Raw genomic sequence first — 19,993 nt, forward strand, 5'->3', positions numbered from 1 at the left:
AAAAAGATGGGTCCCCAGGCGCGGGCACCGGCATCGGCTGGCAGCTGGCAGCCCACCGCTCCTGGTCTGCCGCGGAGGATCAACAGACCGAGGATGGGTCAAATGCGGAAAAAATAATTTCACGGAAGCATGGCGTGTGTGCATGTAGTGTGCAACTAACTATGTGTGATAAATAAATATTCTTATTTGTCTTTTGGTCCACAGTGTCACTCTGAAAAATGGAGTCTCCCTGTGTGTGGACTCGTCCCAGCCATGGTTCAGTACAATGCTAGAGCAGCTGGAAATTCAAGATCACTGAGGAAGAAACCATAAATTACAAGGTGGGGTACTTCTGGAGAACCATGATGTGGCAGCGCGCATTCATTTTATTTTGTTTTTTTCTCCCCAAAGTCCTTTATTTCTTGTTTTCATTTCTTTTTATTTCTCTTGAAATCCACTTTATTCAATAAAATTAAATAAATGCATCGTATGAATAAATATGGTATTTAACAAATGAATTGTTCCAATTGAGTGGTTTTATTATTAATTACTACTGCAATTTCTGTACTGATATTTGAACTTCAGGATATTAAAAAATGTAATTATATGCATTTATTTTGCAGCTGTGTGCATTGCAGCTGTTTTACTCTGTTGTTATTAAACGTATTGCTAACTGTATTGTTCACTGAATTACTTATTTTTACCAGGCAATCTTAGAAATGCCAGTCTGACTAAAATATCTCAAAAACTATTCTACTGATTGCCATGAAATTTTGTACAGATGTTGAAGGTCCTCAGAAGATGAATTGTGAAATACCTAAACATCTACTTAATGGATTGGTACAAAATGTTGCACAGAAATGCATGGTTCCCAGACAATGAATCAAAATAACTGTGGCTTTTAGAGACATGTCTCAAAACCTTTTGGATGGATTACACTGGAATTTGACATACACGCCACCCTCAAGATGAATTGTAAACACTTCGGTGATGGCCTAGCTTTTTTTCCCCGAGCATATCAGGTCAACACTTTAATTTGTCCAATTACGGTTCAATCATAAGTTACAGTGACTTTCAAAGTACTCATCCATGTCCATCAACAATACTTGAAATGTGGGTTAAATAAAAAAACTTGAATCGGCTCTGGGTTGGTTACTGACATTTGTACCCAAATATACAGTAAATGATGGTAAGTAATGTGCTTTTGTGTGTGTGTTTTGTCCTTTTTAAGTGGCAGCATGAGAACCTGTGAAGCTCTAGGGTTCACAGACATACAGCAGCTTGTGTAGAACTAGATCAGGTCCCATTTTTCCTTCCCATGCTCACTGCTAGAGTAAGACTGAAACAATGAGCCCCGCTGGCTGCATTCCAGCTCTATATACAAGCTGACAAACTGTGTTTTTTTTAACTAGAAGCCTGAGAACTATACGTCTTCAAGTACCTGTATTTTCCTTGCGTAGGTCTGCCTTTCCACTGTTGTACAGTAGTGCCATCTACTGACTGCAAGTGAAAACAGCACGTTACGCCTGAGATGGTGAAGCAAAGTTTCTACTGTCAGACAAAAATGTGCTCAGTTGGCTCTTTATTAGTATTGATTTGAATAATGATTTAAAACTCAGTCTGAAAAAATTAAGATGGTTTCAATCACCTCAAAGTAAAATTAAAGTAATAGTTCAACTTCAGAAATCTGAGAGTGAGATGACTAGATTTCTAACATTTTCATGTGTGTATGTTTAGATGGAGGCACGTGAGGATTATTTTAGTTTAGCATACAGACTGGATGCAGGGGGAAACAGCTGGCATGGCTCTGTTTAAAATACATTCAAAAATTCCTCTGCCTCCACTCTTTATGCTAAGCTAAGCTAATCGCCTCTGGGCTCCAGCTCCGTACTTGCATAAACAGGAGAGCTGTACTGATCATCTCATCTAATTCCCAAAATGTCATTTAAATGGAAAAATGTAATGTGATATATATCCTAGCTCCCTCTTAACGTCATAAACTTTACAGTAATCATCTGTTCGATTCGGCTTTCTTCTGTCTGATATTGTGTAGTTTGATGGCAGTCATTCATGTCAGAAGCTTCTTCTTCCATCTTCTGCAGCTGAGGACCGTCTCAGCTTGCTGGCCCTTCAGTTTCTCCAGCTGATCCTCCAGGTGCTCGGAGGCGTCCACAGTGTCCTCAAAGTCCCGTAGCAAGACCCTGTTCCCCAGCAGTCCGCGATGCTCCTTCAGCCTCAGGTTGTCTCTCTGCAGGCTGTTGCGTGCCTGCTTTGTCCTGGTCAGGAGGTCTCTCCTCCTGGCCACCGTGGCCTCCACCTCAGCCAGCTCCTCTCGCTTGGCCTGGATCTCCGCCTGACTCCAGAACAGCTTCTCCTTTATGTTTGACAGGAGCTGACAGAGCAGAAGAAAACGCAACACTGACTCTATGACTTATGAACTGAAAATCATATTTTGTAACGCAACGACAAAAACTTTCTGTCCCTTTTTTCAGCCCACCTCTAAACTGCTGCCGATCCTTCTCTGCAGCTTTAACGATTCCTCATTTTGCTTTTCGACATGTTTCTTCAGCTCCAGCCTCTCAGCCTGCAGCTGCTCAAACTGGAGCTGCAGGGGGTCCCTGGCGTGTTCTTCCCCGTCACGGAGCTCTGCCTCTAGCCTGTGAATCTTGATCCTCAGCTTGATGTGCTTGAGGCGCAGCTTGATTAGCTCATCCTGTCGAAGTTGCTCTGCTGCCAGGATTGACTCCACTTTGGCCTGAGCAGCTTGCTTACCAAGGCATCGGCTTAGTACTGCCACAGCTGCATCCTGCTTCAGTGCCACAAAAGCTCGCCATTCATTTTCCACCTGAGGATGAAAATGGGACAGTTTGGCACCACAAAGCACACAATCAACAGTTATTGAGCAACAGGATGGTTATATGTGCAGTTATATAAAGATCCTTGCAAGGAGCCATGTCTATCAGGATACAACACTGTGTTCCTACATGGTTTAAAAACTTATTTCCAGACTTTCAAGTTGTAGCTGCAAAATATTTGTTCTTAAAACGTGCTCCTGTCTATATAATGCTGTGAGCAGGGTCTGCATGCCTCAGTATGGATGTCACATCCACCCCGCTCACTGCAGCATGTGTAGGCCCCTTGTATTCCTTTTTCCTGGATACATAGGAGGCTGTTAAAGCCCCTGAAAACGTGGGTTTAAATCTTATATATTTCTCTTTAGCAATAAATATCCTTTACTAAATAATAAACGGTCAAAGATAATGTAGATTTAACATTTTAACACTCAAAAACTGTTTATTTACCATCAGGACTGCTGGTTTGATCAAATTTGACTGCTGGCAATATAAGCAGCCAAACTCTCATCAGATTCAGATTCAAATTTCAAATCCCAGCCACTTCAAACCAGTTAGAAAAGCAAAGACAAGAAAAGAAATTTCTCATGTGAATGAACAAAACAACCACCTGTTTTGCCCTGGGCAAGAAAAGGAGGAAGCAAGGCTCGCTGGAGGAGTTTAAATGCCTCGGCAGTCTCATGTCGTCTCCACAACTTTAACAATGTCTCCTTCAATTATCTAAGATTTGTGTATAGACACTGCTTTTGTCTCACCACCATCTGCTCTGGATTTAAAGTTTTTGCGCCTGTGAGTGCTGCCTTTATCCATTGCATTGGGGCACAATGGTGTCCATCAACATCACATTTTTTTTTTTTTTTTTTTCAGAAAGCCCACAAGCCCTTACAAGACCAACCTTCTCCAGCTTCTCGCGGCACTGTGAGCTCAGCTCCTCTGCCTGCTGCTCAGCTGTCTCTGAGTCAGCGATGAGCTGCTGCCTCAGGTCACTCAGGATGTTGATGTTCTTCTCATACTCCTGCAGCTGCTCTGACACCGGCAGCTCTCTCTCCAGGTGGCTGTCGTCACCGGCCTTCTTCTGGAAGTACTCTGCCAGCTTCATCTGCAGCTGGCTGTTGTGCTGGCTGGCTTGATCCCCCTCCTCACACAGCTCCTGGAGGAGCTGCACGCATGCGTCATAGCTGATGTCTTCCTTGTATGCAGGAGCGGCAGTGGGTGCCTCTTCTTCCGCCTCATCTTCCTCCACCTGTGTTGGACCGATGATCTCTCTCTCCGGGCTCTCAAGATGCAGTCTGCTCGGTCCATCGTCATCATTGCTGTTGATCTCAAAAACGATGCTGTCCTCATGGGACGTTGGATCTTCATGGACTTCAGTCACCTTCACAGCCAAGTCTTCACTTGTGATGAAGGAGCTGACAACAGGGTGCTCATCCTCACTGTTCTCTTCTGGCTCAGAGGTGGCCGCTTCTTCAGCAGGGGCTTTCATGCTTTCAAAGTTTTCTTCTTCATGATCTGATGCAACCATTTCAGCTGGGACACCTTCTTTTTCATTTTCATTTACAGTAACAAGAGACATGTCCTCCTTATTGGGGGAATCTGCCACCCTCTCTGTGACATTCTTCACCTCATTTTCTGACTCTACGTCCATTTAAAAAAAAATAAATAAAAAAAAAGCTTAAGTATTAATAACTCTGTAGATATAGGAGTCGTGCAGTTGTGCAGTCAATGAAACTGTTCGTTTTGTTTCGGTTGTCCTGGAAACTGAGAGCGGGAGCCAATCAGGGGCGGCCTGGCCCTCGCTCATTAATATTAACAAACAGGACGTTAGTAGGTCGCACTGCCAGGCTCGCGCTGCGCAGGCGCGCGGATGTGCCTCCAACAACAAGAAGCAGGAGCGAGGCAACATGGCCGACCTGGGGAAGAAGTACTGCGTGAACTGCCTTGCAGATGTTACCAATCTGCGGCTTCGCTGCACCGACTGTCCCGATATCGAGCTGTGCCCGGAGTGCTTCTCGGCGGGCGCAGAAATCGGTAACCACCGGAGATGGCACGGCTACCAGCAGGTCGACGGCGGTCGGTTCTCTCTTTGGGGTCCCGAGGCAGAGGGAGGATGGACCAGCAGGGAAGAGCAGTCGCTACTCGATGCTATCGAGCAATATGGATTTGGAAACTGGGTACTTTTTAAGTTGCTTAACTTAATTTATCTGTACAGAGCGCCATATACGCCAGCACGAGTTTTATTTAAATTGCGTAGAAAATATGAAATTAGGCTGGTAGCGATAATGTCAGTAAGTTAACGCAACTGACCTTTATGAAAATCCATTTTCTCTTCGGGCTGTCGTAAAGTTGGACAAGTGAGCATTAAATACAAATGGGATAGAAGCTCAGACTCTTGACTTCTAACAGAAAAGAACTGACTGAAAGATAATCTTTTAATGTTACTTTCAAGGCACAGCAAAGCTTTAATATCAGGTCTCATTGAATATAGGAGTTTACGAGTAGTCTCCCGAAATATGAGAGCAGCGTTACTTTCCATCTTCAGATCGACATGAACGGCAAAAAATCCATAAGAATTAAAATTGGAAACATGAAATATTAACAAACAAAAATTTTTGACCAGGAATTCAACTAAACTAAAACTTGGACTGTAGATATCCAATGTTAATGACTGTGAATATGATACACTATCATATAGTAACTATGTGAGGTAGCTGTAAACTGTGGAGGGTAACTTTTTAGAGATAATCACAATCTATATGAATGATAGCACACTCCTTTTTATACTGGCTGTATTGTTGCTGGGTGTAACAATTTCCCCGACATGGCATTAATAAAGTTTTATCTTATCTTAAGAATAGCTCCATATAAAAGTAAACATTCATTCATTCATCATTGAGCAGAGTTCACTATGTTGTTAACCTGACCTGTTGTTAGTAATAAATGACATAGTTTTTAACTTTGAACAACTTATTATATGGATTAATATCATCAATAAAAACTTCGTGTTCGTGTTGTCTTTCAGGAGGACATGGCTGCCCACGTCGGAGCGTCCCGAACTCCCCAGGAAGTCATGGAGCACTATGTCACCATGTACATCCATGGAAACCTGGGTAAAGCCTGCATCCCTGACAGCATTCCCAACCGGGTGACTGACCACACCTGCCCAAGCGGGGGCCCTCTGTCGCCCAGCCTCACCACTCCCCTCCCTCCGCTGGATATCAGCCTGGCTGAGCAGCAGCAGCTGGGTTACATGCCGCTACGTGACGACTATGAGATCGAATATGACCAGGACGCGGAGAAACTCATCAGTGGGCTGTCTGTGAACTACGATGATGAGGATGTGGAAATTGAAATGAAACGCGCCCACGTGGACATGTATGTGCGCAAGCTCCGAGAACGCCAGCGACGTAAGAACATCGCCCGAGACTACAACCTGGTGCCTGTGTTCCTGGGCCGAGACAAGAAAGACAAGGAGAAGGAGAAACCAGGGGTGCTGGGAGTCATAGGCACCGCTGGTGGTGTGACTGGGGCAGGGGCTGGAGGCGTTACGGTTGGATCAGGTTCCACGACAGCAGCAGGGTCTGGTCCTGTTCCAAGTACGCCCAAAAGAAAGATCACCAAGGAAGAGAAGGAGCAGCGGGTCAGGCTGCGGGGGCTCTGCCAGTTCATGGCCCATCGGGAGTTTGAAGACTTCTTTGAAAATATGCATAAAGAGCGTGTGCTGAGGGCCAAGGTGCGTGAGCTGCAGCGCTACCGCCGCAATGGCATCACCCGCCTGGAGGAATCTGCTGAATATGAAGCAGCTCGCCACAAACGGGAGAAACGCAAAGAGAACAAAAGCGTGGTCACCTCCAAACGCGGCAGTGGAGGAGGGGGCGGGCTTGGTTCCGGGATGGGACTTGGGGGTGCGGCTGGAGGGGGAGGAGGCATCGCCGGGGGGTTGGGGGTTGGAGGGGGGATCAAAGAAGAGGGCAAAGATGGCGAGTTTGCTGCGATCGAGAATCTGACGGGCTTTGAGCTGCTGTCAGACCGTGAGAAGGTGCTGTGTAACTCCCTGAACCTCAGCCCAGCACGCTACCTGACTGTCAAAACCATCATCATCAAAGACCACCTGCAGAAAAGGCAAGGCATTCCGGCCAAGAGCCGGCTGCCCAGCTACCTGGACAAGGTCCTCAAGAAGCGCATTCTCACCTTCCTCACAGAAAGTGGCTGGATATCCCGAGACACCTCTTAGCGACCCATCTTTGATCAGGAAGTGACGAGCTGATGATCAGTGACAGCCGAGTTGCCGCACTCCGTGAGCAGGACAAAACTGAAATGACTGCGACCATTTTTTTTTTTCAAAGGTGGCCTTGTGAATATGTACATTGCAAACAAAGACGATCCCCCCCTGGAAAAGAATCTATTTTCATACCAGGGCTAGGAATGAAAATGAGCCTATATTTTTACATTTGAAATGGGATGGGGGCGAACAACAACTCTGTGGGTTCAGGCGTCCATATAGTTACTACACGATGATAACCACAATACTAACAAGTATTACATAGTTGCAGAGATATTTTAGCGTTATTGCATCAGGCTCATTGAAGATGTCTATGGAGAAATGCTATTTTGTATCCAAACAGCGACAGGGAAAAAGTCTTTTCACGTTCAAAAGAAGAGGAAATAAGAGGAGTAGAGTCATTTTTGGGCTGAATGTTTGACAGCATGGCACTGATGGGTGACAGAAGTGATCACTTTTGTGGCTCTTGGTGTTGTTTTTCAGGATTTCTCAAAGTCACAACTTTGTTTTATCATTTAAAGCTTAAAACATTTTAAGGCCTTCATTTCCTACAGTGAGTACATAGCAAGAAATGTCAGTACAAAAATGCCAAAGAATGCGTTCAGGGAGAATTGTCTCCATTACATCGTCTGTCCACCAGAGAGCGCTGTCGAGTTTATTTTTCAGCTAAAATGCCCTGCTCGGTACACACATTCACAATTCTTCAGCAACCAAGTCAGTTGATATACTGACTTCAGATCTTACGTGTTTCTCCATCATGTTAACTATTCATGCTAAATAAGCGACAACCCAAGTTCAAAAGCATCTTTATGTATTATTTATTAAGAATTTAATACTCTTCTTCGGCAGCAAAACAAACCCGAAACTCCTCAGATTGAGATTCAGATGTTGCTAACCTCTTACTGTTGCACAGAAATAATGTGACATCACTCTTTACCAACTGAGCAACTAACCAATCACATTGGATGGACGGTGACCAAACAGCCCACCAGCTGCCTTCACATTTGCAACACTGAGATGTTGCTTAATCCCGATTGGTTCCCAGAAGTATGACATCATTCCAACTCACTTCAAACCAGAGAGAAGAGCGCAGAGGGAAAAAAAACCTGAAATTGTTGGCAGAAAAATGTGAGATTATGTGTGATCTGTTGACCGCAGTGAGAAAATAAGTTTTCGGGGACGTTAAATATCCACTTTGAATTTGACCGTAAATGTATTTATTTTTACAGAAGCACCTCGTGCAGCTTTAAGTGTTCACATGGTACAGTACAGGTAGAGAAGATGAATGTGTAACCAATGATACTCAAAATTCCAGGATCATCATTATTGTGTGTATGCGGGGCGGGCTAATATTACACCTCTTTATCTTTATCTTTGATGACGGCGTTCCTCCTCGCTGTATGCATACTTTTTCCGTAAGCCGAGCTGAACGGCGGCCATCGCACTGTTTAAATGTAAATGAGGTTATGGATGTTTCACAGCGTGAGCAGAAGCTCGAACATCAATATGTGGAAATTGTGCTTGATTCTTATTCTTTGTGTCTTGGATAAAAGGTTTTTTTTGGGTGAAACAAGTAGCATTTGTTTTGTGGTGGAAGGCACTGCCTTTAAAGTGGACGAATGGCCTCGTCTGCGTGGCAGAACTTGAGGTCCTGGCGTGAGATTGTGCATCAGCGGTGTTAAGGATGTCAGGATCATGAGTCATTCTTAGTCATATGTTGTCAATGTAGTGCTGCAGCTGCTTTTATAGGATTACTGGTTTATTCTTTAATTCTCTTATTGTCAGCAAATCCCATAATAACCCCCACAATGTATTGATTCAGCTATCAAGAACTGTCTGGCTAGATAATAAGATTAAAAACACACCTCTGTCCTTCATGGCCATGAATGCACACACTGTAGTTTATTCTGACTCAAGAGAGCATTTGTGTGTTTATCCGCTGCTGAAATTAGTCCCCAACAAATGCACTATTTTCTCATGTTTGAGTAGCGTTTGTTAAAAACTGCAGTGCCTAGCTGTTTTAGGGAATTATTTTTTGAACTTATAATACGTAGATATTCATGACACATCCACCAGTGGGAAAAGGGAAGTGGGAAAGTGTCGACAGGTGGATTGACTTTTTCTTTACATGGGATTTGTTGACAACGAGACAGTTATTTAATGTCGTCTCATCTTTTAATGGTGAGAATGATCTCGACAGGTGGAACTAATTTCCAGCCTTTAAACCAAACGGCGAAGGCGTAGAGCTGAATTTGACGGTTCTACTTTTGTTTGAATGTCACCTCTTCTTGACTCCTTTAGTTTTTTTCTTTTTCTAGATTTGACAGCGGCATAATTCAGCACGTGCAACCAAATGTTTGTTCCGAAACGGGGTTTCAGCGTAAATGTCTCAAAGAAAAAATATGGCATTTTGATTTTTTTTTTTTCCCCCCGCCAGAGAGGGACTATTTTTTTGTAAGGACGGGGGTGGGGGTTGCTTACTTCATGTCAGGAAGTGTAAATAATTTTGTAGATAAATTGGAAAAACTATAATTACTGACCTGTGAAATGTACAGTATTTTGTGTCATGGAAATTTTTATAGCTTTTGTAATAAAAAAAAAGATTTTGGATTCGGAACACGCGTTTTCTGAAGCGTTGGGCATTGTGATGGCATGCTGTCGAGCTGTCTTTGATCTTGTTACCAAGCTGTTTTCTTGTCCTGTTACTTCGTTGTTGCACATGACAAAGTATGTATAGAGATGTATTAAAAGTGCAGATCCTTTATGATATCATCTAAAATAGTCCTGTTTCCTCTTCATCATTTGCAGTGAGTGTCAGCTTTAGTTGTCAGTGGTGACAGAGAGGGTTTGTGACTGAAGCTGCAACTGTGGACCGAGTGTGAGGAGTTACACAAGAGCAGCATGTTAACGAGGTGACGCCGCTCACAATGCCTCCATTCACTGTTATTACTAGTGGTTAATGGCGCCACGCTTACAGCTGAGACCAGAGGAATCATGTTTTCACGCTGTCCGTTCTCATGGACACATTATCTCAGGAAGAGATGAGGCAATTTCTTCAAATGTGGCAGAAATGTTCATTTTTGACTCAACGCTGAACTGATTCGATTTTGGTGGTCAAAGGTCACCGTGACCACATAAGAGTCACATTGTTGGCCATAACACTAAAATTCATGTGCTAATTATTAGAAAATGTCAAAGGAATGCAGAATAAAATGAATAAATAATGAAGTGATGACATTTTATATCCAAAGGGTCAAAGTTCAGCTTCACTGTGGGATCATAATGTTCTTTAAAAACACTTTTCTGTCCATTATTCATCATCAGAACTCAGGAACAGGAGGAGAGGTTGACCATAGTTCACATTTGATAAAATACTGATCAAAATACACTTGATACCTTTTATTAAATCCCTTCAAAGTACATGTATATGATGAGTCCGGACAGACATGGATGTAAACTGGAGCAGCTAACAGTTTTATTTCCAGATGTGTGTAAAAGACAAACACTTAATTAAGATGCCTTTCAAATTTGATCAGTTTATTCTGACGCTGTGACAGTTTGGACAATGGTCCATAGACAGTTATTCTAGTAGTTTCCAGATAAAGCTGTCCAGCACTTCCTGTGGCACAGGGACGTTACAGTGACTGAGGCTGGTTTATCAGAGCCCGATCGCAACCCAGCAAACAAGAGAAAGACGTTTCAGCCATAAAGGCTTCGGGAAGCCCCCTCAACGCAATGCAACACCTCAGAGCTTCCTTCACATCCTCAAGTCCTTGCTTCATTCGCACAATGAATTTAAAACAAACAAGAACAACTGAGGAGTCAAGTTCAACATTATTAGGGCTTTAAAGAAAGAGCCGGAATGATGCCAGCAGTTCAGAATCAGCACTGCTCAATTTGTGGATGGGTTTGACATCATGGCTCACCCAAAACTTCAAACCAGAGCAGTGTCTGATGGCCATATTTCACCTGCTGTGACTGATGGCTGTCAGAGGAGACGCGAAAGCCTCTGCCTGTGATCTGGTGAGTGTTTTTATTAACAAACTAGGACAATGACTGACTCTGATGTGACTCGTGGGACAAACTGAAATGTTATTGTAAAGAACATCCTGTGCGAGACAAAGTGTGATGTATCTGTTAAAGCTGGTAAATACTGTCCAGATACAGGGTTCAGTTCAGTTGGGTTCCCGGCGCCTCTGCAGGTCTGCTGTACCTGAAGGGAACAAAACAAATCCCACTTTGTCACAGTTGCATCATTACTTCTAGGGGGCTTTGGCCACGCCCACTAGCGCTGGCCTTAGGGTGCGACCGTGAAGCTTGTAGCCCACTTTTGTTACTACGGCAACACTGCCGGGCTCCTTGCCCTCCACAGGGGCGTGGAAGAGGGCCTCGTGCTCATAGGGGTCAAACTTCTGGCCGTCTGGGTTGAGCTTGACCAGGCCGTGCTTGGTGAACACCTTCTGGATCTGGACCTCGGTCATCACCAGGCCATCGTACAGGTTCTTGAGGTGAGGGTTCTGGCTCGTCACCTCCTCCTTGGGCACGCTCTCTGTGGCCTTCTCCAAGATGTCGGCCACCTCCAGCAGGTCCTTGCAGAAACCCTGGATCCCTGGAGATGGAAGGAAGTTAGGCTGTTGTATCAGAAATGTTATGCATTAACATGCGTCATTAATGGGCCCATCACCATCCACAACTGTGGCTGTCATATGTCTCCAATTTAGTCTCCCAAGACTCACTATGTGGTCAAAAAGGCCAAAGTTGCTCTTTTCTGACATCTAGTGGTTGGAATATACAACTGCAGAATATTTTATCTTCACCACAGATCATTTTCTGAAGGATTCATTCACAGTGAAGCCCATGTTATGTGAAAAACTGCTCATTACCGTATAATTTAGCATCTTCTATCATCTTCTGACTCCTCGTCCTGAGGTTCTCTGTGTCTGCCAAGGCCCGCTTGTACTTCTCCTGGAAAGATGGTAGAAACAGTCGAAAGTGGCAAATGTAAACTGTTGTAAACATTCCTTCATTCACAAATACCATTTGTTGTGTGCAGCCACATTATGCAAGATATTCTTCTATGAGGACTCCTCATACTGCAAGTAACATCCCAATAATCCAGTCAAAGCAGATGGAACAATTCTCTGTCTGCTCAACTCTATTAAACTGGTCCCTGTCTGCAGACGTACAGTCATGTCCTTCAGCTGCTCCTCTAGCTGGGTCTTCTCCTCCATCAGGACTTGGTCTGCTGCACTCTGCTCCGGCTTTTCAGCCTCCTCCTCTGTCCTGTCGCCATTCTTCTGCTGGGTGGCAGTACATAACAATCGTGGGGATGCTCTGAGCGGGAAGGACATGTAATAATAGGTCATTTGTCAAGCGTGCAAAACGACTTGGGCAGTTATATTACTTATTCTTTCTTCTCACAGACGGTTTATCTTCACGCCTACAGTATCAGAGAAACAGCATGTCTACTGTCTAAGCCTGTAGTAATGTGAATCACATGCTATGGCATTCAAAGCCACCAGATCTCAACAACATGAAGATCTATGGGAAATTTTAGAGGAGTTTTCTAAACCCATCTGCAACTACTGCACATATTATTTTAACTTTTCCTCCAGAAGTCATGGTATTCTGGCTTTTTGACCTGCTAATTGATGGTATCAGACAGCTTAATTTACACTACTGCCAAATGTACAACTGCCAGTAGTGCTTACTTGGAAAGTTATGCAACTTCCCTGTCTGCCATACAATGATAAACCTCCACTTATGTAGCCTAACCTAACAACAAGTGTAATGTTGTTAGACCACCTTAGCATCTTATGTCGTTGCCTCGGTAATGTGGAGACATAACACCAAACTGCGTTCACAGATTACTCATTTGCTTTTTTTTTTTAACCGATGAAACTTTAGGCAAATAGAAGACATGCTCGCTATCAATGAACGCAAAATTAGCAGATTTATGAATGGAGTTTGGTTTGACATTCTCTCCCGTCCAGAAGATACAGTGACGGTCAGGTAAGCCAACGCATTGAGAAACGCACCTCAGATGAAATGTAAATAAAGAGGAACGCAAACACACATCCAGAGTCAAACCTCACATGACAGACAGTCTGAACGTTACTTCAGCAGAACGTTACAAAGCGGCATCCCCCTCTTCTTCATTTAGGATATATCACGTTATGTCATCATCCTGTTACTAGCATTGACATGCTAACAATGACACACGCTGATATGCTGGTTACGCTTAATATTTAAGTCTTAGCCTTGTCATCTCCAACGCACACATACAAGCACATGTCACACACTGTTAATGTATGTATTATTCACATAAAGGTCAACATTAAGGACCATAGTCGGTCACGAAAGCTAACGTTGCTAGCACGCTGCTACTACTGTTCCCTGAGATGACAGGAGCTCCTCATCCTGCCAAACCAAGCCTAACGTTGCTGTAAAGACCACATTGTAGTTAATAAAGTAGATACTGATGTCTGTTTTTACCTCAATAGCGCAGGCGAAGCTACAAGTGAGTAGCTCTGTCTCACTGCACGTACGCACCAGCTCGCCATTTTCCACTGTACTCAAATGTGCAAGTAAAACCTCCTTGTAACGCACGCTGACTGGACGCTAAACTAGGTGCCGACAGTGCGGGGTTTGAGCCAATCAGAAGTCCGTAGAAAGAACAACCCTGCCAGTTGACCAATCACATTTAGGGAGGACTTTGACGTCGTTTATAGTTTGGTTGAGTTGAAGTTAAAGGTGAAAGTTACACACGTGATCAAGGACAGTATTTAAAAAGTCTTACCAAACAAGAGGTTACTCGTCGCCTGGTTATTTAACCCAAGCAGTTTGCTCCTTCTCCTGATAGTTAATGTGAAATGGAGAATGAGATTTTCTCCCATCAATACATTAAGTATTTGATTCCCTTGTTCCAGAGAATTCCAGCTGCTTTACAATTGACAACACACAAAAGTTTCAGAATATTGTATATATATTGCATAACCAAGCCATGATGTCAGAGGGTCAAGAAGCATAAGAGACTAAATTCACCAAATGGAATCAGATCTGAGGTAATTCATGTTAAATGTACTATTTTTGCAGGCCTCAGGTGAGCACCTGAGGTGGAGCGGAGGTAAGCAACACTGCACAGGAAGTTAAAAAGTGAATAGTGGTTCAGGAGAATACGTTTTCTCAAGATGAATATTGTTACTGGCTTATTAAGAAAAGATTTGTATTTATCCGGTGAAAAGAATGAGAATGATGTACATACCTTATAGTGGCACTGCAGAGCATCACAGTTATGGTACATTGTATATCTATGATCAGGTGAGTACACATGGTACAAAAACTTGGGTTAACATGGTGCTTTGGTTCACTGATGTTGATGGATTCTGTTTGTGTTAAAGAAAACAAAACTATATAATCATTTTAATGCACTGGATACATTTTATTCATGTGTCTATTAATCCAGATTTACCGCTTCTTGTCAGGATGTGGTGCCCAGTCAGTGGCAAGGGGTAAAAAAAAAAGCAGCCTTTCTATTACATTACATCAGTCACTCCAAAAACAAAACAAAACAAAACAAAACAAAACAAAACAAAACAAAACAAAACAAAACAAAACAAAACAAAACAAAACAAAAAGCTCCAAATATGCTTGTCTTTGAAAATTTTCCAATGGCAAAAACATGGCCTCAAGTTTACATTTTCAGTTATTCTACAGATTTCATGAATCAGTGATGCTAATAGGGAGGTCCATTTTAATATACCACACAGGCTGCATTAAACACTGCTACTGAGAGGCAAGCTGGCCTTAAATACTCCTCAGTGTATTAAATGGAAAGAGCTTCAAGCTTAATATTGGATGGCAATTCTGCAGGTAGTGCTTTCATTTTTCCTTTATCCTCACTGTAAATGTAAAAATCACTCCTCAGCCACCAGAGAGGGGGTGTCTCCAGGTGTTTAGAGGAGCATATAAAGGATGTCATCTGAGTCACCATTGTTTAGCAGCAGTCATATTAGAGCTGGTTATCACTTGAACTCCAGCTTGGAGCTGTGATAGGTGAAATGTGTGCAGAGAAGAGAGCTGTGACAGTCAAATTGCCTGTAGCTTCCACGCAGCCCTTTGAGTGACACTCCCGGTTATAGCCTGCTCATTCAAAGGCGCGTGGTCTCTCTGTCTGGCTCTCCTCAAATAAACAGCCTCGCCGTGAATGAAAAGAAACCTTGCATCATCTTTTTCTTTTCGCTTTTCCTGTCTCACACACACACACACACACACACACACACACACACACACACACACACACACACACACACACACACACACACACACACACACACACACACACACACACACACTCCAATCTCCTTTTCATTTCCACTCTGTCTCTTTCTCACTCTTTCTTTCAGTGCACATCTGACAAGGCGGAGCTAATTGATAGGCATGCCATTTCTCCGTGCTCCTTGCCAGCCCCGTGACTCCACCTGTTCACATGTTCGCGAGAAGAAGGAAGAGGCAAATTATTCCTTCATTTTGCAGTAAGCGGAGCAGACAGGTTGGCACTTCCTCATTAGGAGGAGGTTTGTTTCATGAGGTGAGGCAGGGATCTCTCTTGTTTCTGCTTTGATGAGGCCTTGCAGAGTCAGACTTTGATGTCTGTCATTAATGAAGCTCTTAAAAGACTCCTGATTCGCGCTTAATGGGAAAGGGACTCAGGCAATGTGGCGGTTAGGAAAGCGTGCGAGAAGCGTCTGTCTCAGACACTATTTGATGGAAACTTTTAGCTGTGTTTGTTTGCTTCTCTCTGCAAGTTGAAGCCTTTAAACAGAATGTTGTCCAACTAGGTTTCCTTTCAATAAAAAAAATCTGCCGAAGTTCATTAAAGGGGCAATCTGCAGGGAGCACAGATCAGCCTGTGAAAACAGTCGTTTAAAGTCTCGTGTGTCTCTGAAGGAGCTTTGTCAACTCTGAGAAGCTGTCTTACATACTGACGGTCAATAGAGGGCGTACGTGTCTCCTCACCAGCCATAAAGCTTAATGCAGAGTCAGCAAGCTTAATAAATGATAATAGTAGTGCTATCAATTGATTAAAATAATTAAATCGTGATTAATCCCATGAATGTCATAGTTAACTCGCGATTAACTGCAAATTAATTGCACATTTTTATCTATTCTAAATGTCCCTTGAATGATCATTTTAATACTGTTATCAACATGGAAAAGTGGATAGGCTTGCTTTGTGCAAATGTTTTTTATTGAAAACAATGTGTAGTGTTATATTTCACACTAACATTCTCATTTTGAGCAGTCATTCACATTCACACAACACTGTCAATAAACTTGGTTACAAAAAAGCCCCTTCAACAAAACCTTTCCAAGGGATCAAAACAGGGTGATACAAAATAAAGTTACAAAGTGCACATCATTGTAAACTAGGACTCAGCCTATAGTGCAGTTAAACCAGGGCTGAAACTTTCCTTTCTTAAGTTTCCTCTGAACATACAAGCAGTCAGACTATGATGCTCTTCTGTTTATTCACCAGAGGCTTATCAACCCAGCCTCTTATTTCTCTCCAGAAAGAATGAACATTACTTGGCTATGACTGCAGTAAGCTGGTTCTTAGTTGCGGTATCCATGTGCCTCTGTCAAAAGCCATCCATTGTCACCTGGTTTTGACAAGAAGCGGCGGAGAATTCGCATTCGCCATGTTTTTGGCCATCAAGTGGTATTTGAGACTGGATGTGCTACGGTGATAATTCAGTTCACACCAACAATACACACAGATAACTTTGGTCTTGTCAGTCGACCCATCTGGCAACTTTTTGAAACTAAACTTTCCATTCAGAATCTTGTTTGCATCCATTTCGGCGTTTCGCGCTTGACATCCACACAAACTGGTAACCTACTCTTTTCCAGCTAGCGAGCAGGCAAGACACCAAACATGTGTGTGCGGCGTGTCTATTGTTTTGTTTCTGGTTTATAATCGGATCCTGTAGTTTTCCTAACGCTACTAGCAGTGGCCACAGCTTATAAAAAACTACAAGTTCACTAGGTCACAAAATAAAAAAAAAAAAGACTGTTAAAATTGTTTTGCATTAACGCGTTAACGCAATATTTTTGACAGCACTAGATAATAGTAAATGTTTGTTCTTCTGTAGTATAAAGCTGGCTTTTAAAAAAATCCATTTGGTATTTTCTTTCCTAACTGAACACATGCTTCCTCCTCATGCCGCCTCCACATAATACAAGTGGGACGTAAAAAGGACGCAGAGGACAGCATCTGAAAGCCAATAGAAATGTGGCTTTCATGGCTGATTGGCTGAGCAGAGCCCACACAAGGGAGGCTGTCCCTGTTTCTGTTCCTCCCACTGTCACTCTGTGAGACTTTCGGCCATGTCACGTTCAGAATGTGGACTTTTCTCTCTTGTCATGTTATAATTTTCATGTTTTTCCGAGCGCTTTGACTTTTTGTCCTCGTTGGCTTCAAAGTTGAGTTTGTCAGCTCACTCTTGACCTGTTTGTTAATGTTGCAGTTATTATTTTAAGCTCATTTTATGCTGTATGCTTGGTGCAGCTGTTCTATAAATATGCAAGTTAATTAGAGTTGTTGTTGTTGTTGTTGTTGTTGTTGTTGTTTTTTGGCTATTTATGTTGCCTTTGGTCATTTAGTAGAACTAAAATATTGAATCTAAAAATATATGAATATTTTCATCACATGTATGTTTTGATAACATTGCTGTGACAGGTCTAATCCCCATCTCCCTCATTGACCCGATCCTTATTTCAGCCTCTGTCTGCCAAAGTTGGACTGGGGACACGTGATGAGTGTGTTTGTTGGGGGCTTATCTGGGTTAAGGATTTAGTCCTTATGAATAGTCATTGTGAGCTCTCAGCCTTGGGGATGTTGAGGCAGACAGAGCTGTCTGTTTGTTTACCAGAGACGCCGAAACAACTTGCCTCAAAACCCAGTGTCATATAAAAGCGTGAAGGCAGACACAAATGAGTGAGGGGCATAGACGCTGATGGAGAGGCATAAGACAAGCGCAAGGAGGAAAATAAAGCTCACATCAAAGCCCGCTTGTAATGGAAGAAAGGTTGAGAGCAGCTGGGTGGATGCAGATTGTTTGAAAGTTTTCTTTTTTTCCCCCACGCAAACTAGAAGACAACATATTCAAGGTTGTTCAATTATTCATGTTCTGGGATCTTCTCCGAGCCCTTTCCCTTCTCATCCAACAAGACTAACAAGACCTTCACAGTATTACCAAGAGGATGTTTGTTTACACGGATCAGATTCAGAGCAGGAAAATAGCTCACAAGGGTCAGATGATTGCCACGGCTTTGAAGGGCAGGGTGTGCACAGCACCAGCAGGGGGCATTCAAACACATGTTTTAATGAATGGCCTTGGATCAGTCGAGCTGATATGAGACATGGCAGGAGGAACACATGCAATACACCACAGAGCCCGCAGGGAGGCTTTCTCAGCGCTGCACCCGCAGGACAGCGCACAACACAAAAGAGGACTTTCATTCATCATTTTTGTCTTTCTCTGGGATGCATGCAGCAGCACACTCACAGAGCACAAAGAGAGAGCGAGCCCAGCAGAGAGGGACCCTGTCACCGCCGCTATCTCTGCAGCCCATCACTTTGAGTAATGGAGAGGGAGACTACTCAAGTATGGATGTTAAATGGAAAAGTACAGCGAAGTGAAAAGGATTTGGTCTCAGCACATCCTGCATAAAATATTATTTTTGTCCCATCTGTGGGCTCAATAATGCACCTGATATGTACAGTTTACTTAAGAATGTGTATTTTCAGCTTTGTCTTGCACACCAATAAACCAGAAACAGCAGAAAAAATATGATGAAAAAATGTGCCGCTGATAGTTTGAGCCTTTATTCACTAAGCATTCAGGTCGCAGATTCTAATATTTAGTCATGGATGAATGGATGGATATTCCTCACACTTGATCCCCATCCTTAACTTCACTTGATTTTAGCAATTTCTCAGCTTATTTGACAAGAATTCCAAACAAGACAGCACTCAAACTCACGTGAAACTGGCAGAATTGTTCGAAAAGGCAGCTTGTGAAATGTCATTTACAGGGAGGTGAGTGATGATGGCGTGCTCACCGCTGAAGTTCGTGTTTGTGATGTTCACTGAGTGGCCGACAAGGCAGGGTGCGACTAAAGGCCCGCCAGCCTGTTTTCCTCCACGGTATGAAATATGCAACAACATCTTCTTGAATCTTCATCCCTCGGTTACTTTGTTCAGTGTTGCTAACAAAATTCTAGCTGGAAAGGTGTTCGGCCTGTGATAAAACAGGAAAAAGAGTCCGCACAGTGTAGAGCTCCCTTCGGTGCAGTTTAATGGGACATCCACCTGCAATAAATTATATCTGACAAATGGAAATTTTGACTGTTTAATTCAGTCAAAAAAAAAAAATGTGGCTTGCAAATTGCTGCCCAATGATTTTGTTGGCAAAAGTTGGCGTTCAAAGGTGAAGTGTGAAGGTGGTGTCACCTTTGTGTCTACATCTAGATCTTTGAACAACAAGAAAAGAGGATCTCAGGGTGACAGGACATAAAAGTATTCAGTAAAGACAGACATTAAATGATACCTCAGACTATCACATTAGCACTTAAAAACCTTGCTTTGGTCGCCATGAAATTATGGAAAACATTCAGTTCATGTAAGAGTTGACATGTGTATTAGAAAGCTTTAATTATCTCTGTATTATGTACATTTGTAATAGATACTGAACCAGGCTGAGGGTTGACAGCCGTGCTTGTGGCTCTGTTTACTGTTTACTGACAGTTGGGCCTCGAGCTGAATGCTAACATCAGCATGCTGATATGCTCACAATGACAACATGCTGATGTTTAGCTG

At 43.0% G+C, this 19,993-nt stretch overlaps 3 protein-coding genes across 3 annotated transcripts; 1 reads left to right on the top strand and 2 right to left on the bottom strand.

The window, feature by feature from the left end:
* Positions 1-1,544: 1,544 nt before the first annotated feature.
* Positions 1,545-4,940, bottom strand: cfap184 (cilia and flagella associated protein 184). The gene is made up of 3 exons (XM_070993449.1): positions 3,727-4,940; positions 2,477-2,824; positions 1,545-2,371 (listed from the first exon to the last, which is right to left on the bottom strand). The coding sequence occupies exons 1-3, from the start codon at positions 4,474-4,476 to the stop codon at positions 2,048-2,050; spliced, it is 1,422 nt and encodes a 473-aa protein (XP_070849550.1). The 5' UTR covers positions 4,477-4,940; the 3' UTR covers positions 1,545-2,047.
* tada2b (transcriptional adaptor 2B) lies at positions 4,168-8,582 on the top strand. The gene is made up of 2 exons (XM_070993448.1): positions 4,168-5,002; positions 5,851-8,582. Exons 1-2 carry the CDS (start codon positions 4,733-4,735, stop codon positions 7,060-7,062), a joined length of 1,482 nt encoding a protein of 493 aa, XP_070849549.1. The 5' UTR covers positions 4,168-4,732; the 3' UTR covers positions 7,063-8,582.
* Positions 8,583-10,472: 1,890 nt separating this feature from the next.
* grpel1 (GrpE-like 1, mitochondrial) lies at positions 10,473-13,726 on the bottom strand. The gene is made up of 4 exons (XM_070993450.1): positions 13,606-13,726; positions 12,297-12,444; positions 11,994-12,075; positions 10,473-11,719 (listed from the first exon to the last, which is right to left on the bottom strand). The coding sequence occupies exons 1-4, from the start codon at positions 13,671-13,673 to the stop codon at positions 11,373-11,375; spliced, it is 645 nt and encodes a 214-aa protein (XP_070849551.1). The 5' UTR covers positions 13,674-13,726; the 3' UTR covers positions 10,473-11,372.
* Positions 13,727-19,993: the final 6,267 nt, after the last annotated feature.

Source organism: Chaetodon trifascialis, chromosome 23 (genome assembly GCF_039877785.1).
Source record: "Chaetodon trifascialis isolate fChaTrf1 chromosome 23, fChaTrf1.hap1, whole genome shotgun sequence".
Taxonomy (NCBI): domain Eukaryota; kingdom Metazoa; phylum Chordata; class Actinopteri; order Chaetodontiformes; family Chaetodontidae; genus Chaetodon; species Chaetodon trifascialis.

Excerpts from the sequence above, each read along its gene's own strand:
- cfap184 (XM_070993449.1), bottom strand. The coding sequence starts at position 4,476 with ATGGACGTAGAGTCAGAAAATGAGGTGAAGAATGTCACAGAGAGGGTG. Across the intron at positions 2,825-3,726 it reads GCCGCGAGAAGCTGGAGAAG|GTGGAAAATGAATGGCGAGC; the intron begins GTTGGTCTTGTA and ends TTTCATCCTCAG. Across the intron at positions 2,372-2,476 it reads GGATCGGCAGCAGTTTAGAG|CTCCTGTCAAACATAAAGGA; the intron begins GTGGGCTGAAAA and ends CTGCTCTGTCAG.
- grpel1 (XM_070993450.1), bottom strand. The coding sequence starts at position 13,673 with ATGGCGAGCTGGTGCGTACGTGCAGTGAGACAGAGCTACTCACTTGTA. Across the intron at positions 12,445-13,605 it reads GCTTCGCCTGCGCTATTGAG|AGCATCCCCACGATTGTTAT; the intron begins GTAAAAACAGAC and ends CTTCCCGCTCAG. Across the intron at positions 12,076-12,296 it reads AGCAGCTGAAGGACATGACT|GAGAAGTACAAGCGGGCCTT; the intron begins GTACGTCTGCAG and ends CCATCTTTCCAG.
- tada2b (XM_070993448.1), top strand. The coding sequence starts at position 4,733 with ATGGCCGACCTGGGGAAGAAGTACTGCGTGAACTGCCTTGCAGATGTT. Across the intron at positions 5,003-5,850 it reads AATATGGATTTGGAAACTGG|GAGGACATGGCTGCCCACGT; the intron begins GTACTTTTTAAG and ends GTTGTCTTTCAG.